This window comes from Trichechus manatus, unplaced genomic scaffold (assembly GCF_000243295.1).
Source record: "Trichechus manatus latirostris isolate Lorelei unplaced genomic scaffold, TriManLat1.0 scaffold00235, whole genome shotgun sequence".
Lineage (NCBI taxonomy): Eukaryota > Metazoa > Chordata > Mammalia > Sirenia > Trichechidae > Trichechus > Trichechus manatus.
Window position 1 is genome coordinate 1,380,356 of NW_004444171.1, and position 10,764 is coordinate 1,391,119.

The 10,764-nt window shown below is 42.9% G+C and overlaps 1 protein-coding gene across 1 annotated transcript in view; it reads right to left on the reverse strand.

The window, feature by feature from the left end:
• The window catches only part of DDC (dopa decarboxylase), a 55,880-nt gene extending 45,347 nt beyond the window's left edge, over positions 1–10,533 (reverse strand). Inside the window, exon 1 of the mRNA XM_012559334.1 lies at positions 10,333–10,533. Coding sequence (XP_012414788.1) covers positions 10,333–10,533 — 201 coding nt within the window. The remainder of the gene's footprint in view (positions 1–10,332) is intronic.
• Positions 10,534–10,764: the final 231 nt, after the last annotated feature.

Genomic DNA, 10,764 nt, shown 5'->3' on the forward strand with positions numbered 1-10,764 from the left:
TTACATCCCTGGTTAGATTTATTCCTAAATATTTTATTTTTTTAGGGGCTATTATAAATGGTATTGTTTTCATCATTCTCTATTGGCGTATAGGAATCCAACAGATTTTTGTATGTTAATCTTGTATCCTGCTACTCTGCTGAATCTTTCTATTAGTTTCAGTAGTTTTCTTGTGGAGTCTTTTGGGTTTTCTATGTATAGTATCATATCATCCACAAATAGGGACAGTTTAACTTCTTCATTACCAATTTGGATGCCCTTTATTTCTTTTTCTTGCCTTATTGCTCTAGCTAGGACTTCCAGCACAATGTTAAGTAAGAGTGGTAATAAAGGGCATCCTTGTCTTGTTCCTGTTCTCAAGGGGAATGCTTTCAGCCTCTCTCCATTAAGAATGATGTTGGCCATTGGTTTTTCATAGATGTCCTTTATTATGTTGAGAAATTTCCCTTCTATACCTATTTTATTGAGAGTTTTTTATCAGAAATGGGTGCTGAACTTTGTGAAATGCCTTCTCTGTGTTATTAAGATGATCATGTGATTCTTTTATTTAGGTGGTGGATTACATTGATTGATTTTCTAATGTTGAACCATCCTTGTATACGTGGTAGAATCCCACTTGGCTGTGGAGTATTATTATTTTTTTATATGATGCTGAATTCTATTGGCTAGAAGTTTGTTGAGAATTTTTGAGTCTGTATTCATGAAAGATATTGGTCTGTAATTTTCTCTTTTTGTGGTGTCCAGTGATTTGTTGATTTTGTTGATCCTTTCAAAGAACCAGCTTTTGGTTTTGTTGATTCTTTCTATTGTTTTTAATTCTCTATTTCATTTATTTCTGCTCTGATCTTTATTATTTCCTTTCTTCTGGTGGCTGTGGGCTTCTTTTGCTGTAATCTTTCTATTTGTTCAAGTCGTGTAGCTAATGTTCTGGATTTGTCCCTTTTTTCTTTTTTGATGTGTGCATCTATTGCTATAAATTGACCTCTGAGCCCTGCCTTTGCTGTGTCGCAAAGGTTTTGGTATGATGTGTTTTCATTCTCATTTGATTCTAGGAATTTTTTGAGTCCATCTTTGATTTCTTCTGTTACCCAGTGGTTTTTAAGCAGGGTGTTATTCAGTTTCCATGTGTTTGATTTTTTTCCCTTGTTCTTCCTGTTATTAATTTCTACTTTGATGGCGCTGTGATCAGAGAAGATACTTTGTATTATCTCAATGTTTTGTATTTTGTTGAGTGTTGCTTTGTAGCCTAAGGTGTGATCTATTCTGGAGATGTTCCATGTGCTTCAGAAAAGAATGTGTACTTTGCTGCTGTTGGGTGGAGTGTTCTATATATGTCTATGAGTTCATGTTGGTTGATTGTGGCCTTTAGATCTTCTGTATCTTTGTTGAGCTTCTTTCTAGATGTTCTGTCCTTTCTGGAACTGTCAATTTCTCTTTTCATTGCTGTTCAAGTTTGTTACTATTTTGGAGCCATGTCATTGGGTGCATAGATATTTATTATGGTTATGTCTTCATGGTGGATTGTCCCTCTAATCATTAAATAATGCCCTTCTTTGTCTTTTATGGAGGATTTTGTTTTAAAGCCTGTTTTTATCTGAGATTAGTATTGCCACTCCTGCTCTTTTTTGGTAATTGTTTTCTTGGTATATTTTTTTTTTTCCATCCTTTCATTTTTAATAAATTTGTCTTTGTTTCTAAGGTGAGTCTCTTGTAGTCAGCGTATTAAAGGGTTCTGTTTTTTAATCCATTCTGTCACTTTATGGGTGCATTTATGCCATTTATGTTCTGTGTGATTATTGATAGGTGTGTGTTTGTTGCTGTCATTTTGTAGTGCTTTTTTTTTTCCTTTTGTGGTCCTGAAGTTTTCTTATTTCCTCTTACTCTTCTGTGCTGAGTTCCTTTAGTTAGTGTATTTTTTTGTTTCATTCATATTTTTTGATTTTGTGTTTACTGAGACTTCATGTTTTTCTTCTTTATTTTGATGAGTACATTTGTTAATTTTCTTTGTGGTTACCTTGAAATTTACCCTTATCTTCCTAAGTTTAGACTAGTCTCTTATTACTTGATAACACCTTGACTTCCTCTCCATTTGAAAGTTCTATATCTTCACCGTTCATTCCCTCTTTTATTGTTCTGACATTGTCATTTACAGATTTACGTCTCTGGTGCCCTGTTGTAAATTTTTTAGTTCTGTTTTATCCTTGAGAGTTCATTATCTAGGTTGGTATTTGGCTGATGTTGTCTTATGTGCTAGATTCAGGTTGTTGTCTGATGTTGTTGGTTCTCTAACCGAAGGCTTATTCCGTTCGGTGTTTGATCAAGTTCTTTATTCCTTCATTTGGTACTTAGAGTTCCAGGATTGACATTTGTATCTGTTTTACTTAGTTTTTCGGGTCTGTACTGCAGAGGGACTTCATGATGCTTCCGTCTGTAGTGCCACATTGGCTCCACCTCCTCTAATTTTTTTTTAAGATTTCTATCTCTTTATTGAAATTCTTGTTTTCTTCTCATGATTTCCTTTAGATATTTTTCTATTTTTCCTTTATCTCTTCAGCATGTTGTTGTTGTTAGGTGCCATCAAGTTGGTTCTGACTCATAGCAACCCTATGTACAACAGAATGAGACACTGTTGGGTCCTGGGCCATCCTTACAATTGTTATGCTTGAGCCCATTGTTGCAACAACCGTGTCAATCCATCTTGTTGAGGGTCATCTTCTTTTTCTCTGACCCTTGACTTTACCAAACATGATGTCCATCTCCAGGAACTGATCCCTCTTGATAATATGTCCAAAGTATGTGAGACTTAGTCTCACCATCCTTGCTTCTAAGGAGCATTCTGATTGTACTTCTTCCAAGACAGATTCGTTCATTCTTTTGGCAGTCCATGGTATATTCAATATTCTTTTCTAACACCATAATTCAAAGGTGTCAGTTCTTCCGTCTTCCCTATTCATTGTTCAGCTTTCCCATATATAGAAGGCAGTTGAAAAAACCATGGCTGGGTCAGGAACACCATAGCCTTTGCTCTTTAACACTTTAAAGAGGTCTTTTGTAGCAGATTTGGCCAGTGCAATGAGTCATTTGATTTCTTGACTGCTGCTTCCATGGATATTGATTGTGGATCCAAGTAAAATGAAATCCTTGACAACTTCAATCTTTTCTCCATTTATCATGATGTTGCTTATTGGCCCAGTTGTGAAGATTTTTGTTTTCTTTATGTTGAGGTATAATCCATACTGAAGACTATGGTCTTTGATCTTCATGAGTAAGTGCTTAAATTCCTCTTCACTTTCAGCAAGCAAGGTTGTGTCATCTGCATATCACAGGTTTTTAATGAGTCTTCCTCCAATCCTGATGCCCTATTCTTCTTCATATAGTCCAGTCTCTCAGATTATTTGCTTAGCATACAGATTGAATAAGTATGGTGAAAGGATATAATCCTGAGGCACACCTTTCCTAACTTTAAACCACAGAGTACACCCTTGTTCTGTTCAAACGACCACCTCTTGATCTATGTCCAGGTTCCTCAAGAGCACAATTAAGTGTTCTGGAAATCTCATTCTTCACAATGTTATCCATAATTTTTTATGATCCACACAGTTAAAAGCCTTTGCATAGTCAATAAAACACAGGTAAACATCTTTCTGGTATTCTCTTCTTTCAGCCAGGATCCATCTGACATCAGCAGTGATAGCCCTGATTCCACATTCTCTTCTGAATCCGGCTTGAATTTCTAGCAGTTTCCTGTTGATATAATGCTGCAGCTGCTTTTGAATTATCTTCAGCAAGATTTTACTTGCATATGATATTAATGATATTGTTCGATAATTTCTGCATTTGTTTGGCTTACCTTTCTTTGGAATAGGCATAAATATGGATCTCTTCCAATCAGCTGGCCAGAAATTTCTTGGCATAGACAAGTGGGCACTTCCAGCACTGCATCTGTTTGTTGAAGCATCTCAATTGGTATTTTGTCAATTCCTTGAGCCTTGTTTTTCGCCAGTGCTTTCACTGCAGCTTGGACCTCTTCCTTCTGTATCATCAGTTCCTAATCATATGCTACCTCCTGAAATGGCTGAAATCAACCATTTCTTTTGGTACAGTGACTCTGTGTATTCCTTCCATCTTCTTTTGATGCTTCCTGTGTCATGTAATATTTTCTGCATAGAATCCTTCAGTATTACAGCTCAAGGCTTGAATTTTTTCTTCATTTCTTTCAGTTTGAGAAATGCTGAGCCTGTTCTTCTCTTTGGGTTTTCTAACTCCAGGTCTTTGCAGATATCATTATAATAGTTTCCTTTGTTTTCTCGAGCCGCCCTTTGAAATCTTCAGTTCTTTTACTTCAACATTTCTTCTTTTTGCTTTAGCTACTCAATGTTCAAGAACAAGTTTCAGAGTCTCTTCTGACATCCAGTTTGGTCTTTTCTTTCTTTCCTGTCTTTTTAACGACCTCTTCCTTTCTTCATGTATGATGTCCTTGATGTCATTTCCACAACTCGTCTGGTCTTCAGTCATTAGTGTTAAGCTTGTCAAATCTATTCTTAAGATGGTCTCTAAATTCAGGTGAGTTATACTTAAGGTCATACTTTGGCCCTTGTGGATTTGTTCTAATTTTCTTCAGCTTCAGCTGGAACTTGCATGTGAGCAATTGATGGTCTGTTCTGCAGTTATCCCCTGATGTTGTTCTAACAGATGATACTGAGCTTCCCCATCATCTCTTTCCACAGATGTAATCAATTTGATTCCTGTGTATTCTGTCTGGTGAGGTCCACGTGTATAGTCACTGTTTATGTTGGTGAAGAAACGTATTTGCAATGAAGAAGTCGTTGCTCTTGCAAAATGCTTTCATTCAATCTGTGTCATTGTTTCTATCACCAAGGCCATATTTTCCAACTATCAGTCCTTCTTCTTTGTCTCCAACTTTCGCATTCTAATCACCAGTAATTATCAATGCATCCTGATTACATGTTCAATCAATTTCAGACTGCAGAAGTTGGTAAAAGTCTTCAATTTCTTCATCTTTGGCCTTAGTGGTTGGTGGGTAAGTTTGAATAACAGTTGTATTAACTGGTCTCCCTTGTAGCCCTATGGATATTATCCTATCACTGATAGCATTGTACTTCAGGATAGATCTTGGAATGTTATTTTTGACCATGAATGCAGCACCATTCCTCTTCAAGTTGTTATTCCCGGCATGGTAGACCATATGACTGCAAGATTCAAAATGGCCAATACCAGTCCATTTCAGGTCACTATTGCCTCGGATATTGATGTTTATGTGTTCCATTTCATTTTTGATGACTTCCAAACCCTGGTAGCATAGTGGTTAAGAGCTACGGCTGATAACCAAAAGGTCGGAAGTTCGAATCCACCAGGTGCTCCTTGGAAACCCTATGTGGCAGTTCTACTCTGTCCTATAGGGTCACTATGAGTCGGAATCGACTTGATGGCAATGGGTTTGGTTTGGTTGGTTTTCCAATTTTCCTAGATTCATACTTCATATATTTCATGTTCTGATTATTAATGGATGTTTGCAGCTGTTTATTCTCATTTTGAGTCATGCCACATCAGCAAATGAAGGTCCCAAAAGCTTGACTCTATCCATGTCAATAAGGTTGACTCTGCTTTGAGGAGGCAGCTCTTCCCCAGTCATCTTTTGAGTGCCTTCTAACCTGAGGGGCTCATCTTTTGGCACTGTATCAGACAATGTTCCGCCGCTATTCATAAGGTTTTCACTGGCTAATTCTTTTCAGAGGTAGACCTTCAGGTCCTTTCTCCTAGTCTGTCTTAGTCTGGAAGCTCAGCTGAAACCTGTCCTCCATGGGTGACCCTGCTGGTATTCGAATACCAGTGGCATAGCTTCCGGCATCACAGCAACACGCAAGCCCCCACGGTATGACAAACTGACAGACGCTTGGAGGCTCTTGAGCATACTTGATAGTAATGCTTTGAAAATCACTGTTGGGTAATTCCATTATCTGCCCTTCCTCAGAGATAATGTCTGTCCTCTTGATTAGGTTGTTTGCATGAGCCATTCTTTTCTGTCTCTTCATATGCTCTGTAATTGTCTGTTGTATTCGAGACATTAAGTTTTCCTTGCTTATTTATGTATTTATTTATTTTTGTTTTGCTGCATCAGGAAATTAGCTTCTTCTCCTTCTCTTTAGATTGCTCGTCTTCCTTGTTGCTTCTTTCTGGAGTTCACAGGAACTCCTGTCCTAGCCATAGTTGCCTAGCCACACTGTGAGTTTGCTCCCAGGTGAGTTTGCTCCCAGGTGAGTTTGCTCAGGTGTCTTGGCCCATGCTATGTCAACCTCACCTGTTTGTGTCTGGGTTTCCTTTTCATGTACTGTGTCCTATGTTGAGCCCTGGGTGAGCTGCCAGGCAACTGCTAGTTGTTTCCTAGACTTTTCTCTGTTGTGCTGGAAGGGGTAGAGGCAGAGTTTTTCCTGTTGTGTTTCCCAGGAGAGTTGTTTCTGACTTTGGAACATCCAGCTGGCGTGGTGTGCTTCCTGTGTTGAGACAGGAGCAGGGCACACCTGTGGTGTCAGACCAGGGGTGTGTTGCACCTGTGGCATCAGGCTGGTCAAGGCACTTCTGGTGTTGGTGTGGAGTGGGTGTGCCTGTGGCGTTAAGCTTGGATGGGCATATCTGTAGCATTAGGTTGAGGCAGGTGTACCTCAGGGGATGGGCCAAGCTGTGCATGGGTCACTTGTGTGGTGTTTCTGCTATGAGCACCCAGGTGGGGTTCCTGCCGCAGGCTAGCTGGCTCCCGGTGGGAAGTTTGGCCAATGGGCAGCTTCCACTGTAGATGGCCAGGCTAGCTGCCAGTGGACGGCTTCATGGTGAGCTTTCTCCCACTGCTTCCAACAGATGGGCTTCCTGGATGACGTGTGATTATGAGACCAATTCCCAGTGATTTCCCTTTGTTGTACTCTCCCAGGATAGGGGAGCATGAACCCACACTGTTAAGCTTTCTCTGTGCCCCTCCCCAGTGGCTGTAATTCTAGCCTTCTTGCTCCTTGCCTGGGAATTCCTGATTTTAGTCCACACCACTCTCTCCCTGAGGTTCCTGGGGCCCAACGTGATGCTATGCCCAAGTGCTACTCTCTCTCAGGCCTGCCTAGTCCCGGTACATGCACTGCCCACATTGCTGCTCTGTTCCAGGAACATTTTCTCAATCTCTCTGTCTCATTCTGTGTTCTCCACATTGCTACCTCCCTGCATCCCTTACTTGGGGTTGCTATCTGCCACCATCTCAAGATGGCCACGTTGAGCCTGCCTGATAAGTTGGGTGAGGATGGTCCTCTAACCTCTGCTTTCCCACCATGTGTATTCTACTTTCCCCTTGAGTCGGCATTCCCTTTGATTTGCCAACCCTTCGGTTGCTATCCAGAGTTCCAAGATCTTTGATTGCATCGATTCTTTGTTATTTTTTCTGATATTGCTGCAGGAGGATGTGAAGGTGTGACCAGCTATGCCACCATCTTGCCTCTCTTTCATCCTTTGATTCAAGAAATACTTGCTCTGTGCCAGGCATTGGGCACGGTCCTGGGGAGACAGGCACGTGAGGGATCACTCACAACTTGGGGCAGTATGCACTATGCCCAGGAGGGGAGGGAAAAAAGAGGAGCTACTTCTGCCTGGGCTGTCAGAAGTCCATGGGGAGGTGACTTGGAGGTATAAGAAGGATTTTCCCAAACATTGAACAGGGGTAAGTCACATTAGGAGGTAGTATGTATACGGTTAAGAGCAAGGGTGTTATATCAGAGAGACCTGGGACTAGATCCCAATTAGCAACAATGAGGCAAGCTGGCTTCTCCTTTGAACCAGTTTTCTCATCTGTCAAAATGGGTATCTTGTGAGGTTATCATAAGCATTAAATGAGAGTATGCATAATACCTAATATTTAGTCAGGGGCTCTAGAAGCTTTCAACAAACTGCAACTATTCCCATCAGTCAGAGGTTCATACTGGGCACAGGAGGAAAGCTCACAGAAGTGCCCGTGTGGGCAGCGCTGGGAGAAGGCCAGGAGAGGAAGCTGCAAAGTGTGTGTGATGCTGAAATCAGACTATTAACGACCTTCGATAACCCGGGGCTTGCAGGGAGCCACTGAGGATTTCTGAGCATGAAAGTGATGAACTCACACTAGTTTTACTGAAAAACCACACTGGGGGAGTGTAGAGGGTTAGAGGGAGGCGGGAGAGATGGCATCCAGGAGGACTCTGAGAAGGAAGCTGAAGTCTGAGCTCAGGCAGCCATGCTAGGTGCCAGGAGGAGACAGAGAGAGGAAGGAGTCGAAGGCCTGGTGAGTGTGAGAGAGGAGTGGGGCCGCTAGGGCTTCCTTGGGGTATCAGAGGCCCCTTCCTCAGATCTGAACCCCTGCCATCTCTGCTTCTAACACGGGCTCCCAGTCAACTCTCTTTACTCTCAGTCTCTGCTGGAGAAGACAGGGTTTAGCCCCAGACGGGGCATGCCACGCCTGCCCGCATGTCCCCAGCCCTTCTCCGCAGTGACGCAGGGCACAGGTGCGAGAGGAGGAGCCAGGCCCTGGACACAGACTCTGGAAGGCGGAGCGGGCTGGGCGCGGAGTGGAGGAGTCCAACTCCATGTCTCACAGATCCCCTAGCCGCCTCTGCCCTGGAAGGGTTTTATGCTGAAAGCTTTGGTGTATTTGCACAATCTCTATGAAAGATTAAGCATCTTGTGCTTCACTCAAAGCCCAAGTGGAAATCTCCTAGAAGGATGAAATCTGTGCAATGGCTCTGGGAGAGGCAGCCTGGTGTTTAAGAACCGAGGCCCTGTGATCTTGGTCAGATTCTGTGCCCTCTCAGGGCCTAAGCGTTCTGTCTGAAAATGAGAGAGTGGGACTTGGTGACCCAAGATCCCCCTGCCCTGAAAGGCCCAAGCTGCTGCTTGCGGGCCTCACCAGTCACAGAAGTTTCCTGTGACCAAAGCAATATGCCAATTTTTGGCATAATGCTGGGTCGGAACTTTTCACGTTGTTGGCCAAAACTGAATGAACTGCCTTTGATGACAGCTCTGACAGTCCTTATAAGTGGGCTTAGTCTATCAACAAAAACAGTCAGGCCAGCCGGTCCACAGAGCCACTCAGAGTACACGCTCTGAGGATATGGTTTTAGGAGAATTCCTTAGCAGGGAAAATCTTACTGTGGAAGCATAAAGCTGTTGTGAAGCTTTATGTGGGGTGAGCATCAGGGATGGCAGACCTTATCTCTGTCTGCGCCACATGAGACCATGCCAAAGGTCAGCCTCCAGGGAGAACGAATACCACGTTGCCGATTCTCAAATACAAGAACTAAAATATGTCTTCAGTACGTGATATTTACCCTTCGCTATACACAGGAAGAAGGAGTCCTAGTGGCACAGTGGTTAAAGCGCTCCACTGTTAACCGGAAGGTCAGTGGTTCAAACCCACCAGCTGCTCTGCAGGAGAAAGATGTGGCAGTCTGCTTCCATAAATATTACAGCCTTGGAAACCCTATAGGGCAGTTCTGCTCGGTCCTATAGGGTCGCTATGAGTGGAAATTGACTTGATGGCAATGGGCTATTTTTATCCCTTGCCTGTGAGTTGATTCTGACTCATAGTGACCCTATAGGACAGAGTAGAACTGCCCCATAGGCTTTCCAAGAAGCACTGGTAGATTCAAACTGCCGACCTTTTGGTTAACAGCCGAGCTCTTAACTGCCACACAACCAGAGCTCCAGAATGGTAACAGTGTGCTTAATTTTGAGAGATTAGTTTACTTGAAACCAGCCATCAGTGGATGATTTCCTCTGACCATCACATGACAATTCACTTTGTGTACCAGGGAGTCTCAGCAGCAGGAGCTTCGAGGAAGAGGGCACCCACCGTCCTGGGAGTCCAGACCATCTGGGTTTGAGTCCTGGCATCACATAGTAGCTGTGTGACCTTAATCAAATCACTTAACCTCTCTGAGCCTCAATTCCCTCAGCTATAAGATTAAACAACAAGAACAACAACAAAACCCATTGCCATGGAGTCAATTCGGACCCACAGCGACCTTATAGGACAGAGTAGAACTGCCCCATAAGGCTTCCAAGGAGCGGCTGACGGATTCAAACTGCCAACCTTTTGGTTAGCAGCTGAGCTCTCAACCACTGCACTACCAGGGCTCCAGCTATAAAATAGAAATGATAAAAAATATTCCCCGACAGGATTGTTGTATTTGGTGAGATAATCAATGTAAATTGCCTGACACCCTGTAGGTGCTAAATAACACCAGCCCTCCCCTTCTCTGACCTCTAATGTAGCCTTAGATTTCCTTTTCCTCCCAGGTGCAGACTCACCCCTGGCATGATGATCTTCTCAACATCAGTCATGATGTCCTGAAAGCTTTCTGGCTCCTGGGGGGCAGTGGCGGGGAGCAGGGGGCGCAGGTAGCCGGGCTCCACATCCGGGTAGACCTGGCGTTTCTCGATGCCTTCTATGTAGTCGGCCACATAGTCCACCATCTCTTTGCCTCTTTTGCGGAACTCACTTGCATTCATGGTGAACTACACAAAAAGAGAAAAGAAAATAATTAGCAAATGTTACAACCTCTAAACTGGAGTGGGGTAGTTCCAAGCAAGCTGACTGTTAGGGCCACTCAATCCTGGAGACCCCCTGGGTTCCCAAGCCAGGAGGCTTTTCTTCCATATCCGGATGAGATGAAAAGGACACTGCATATATAGACTGTTTGCTAGCCATTCACTTGAGGACCATGCAACGTCTTTGTTTCA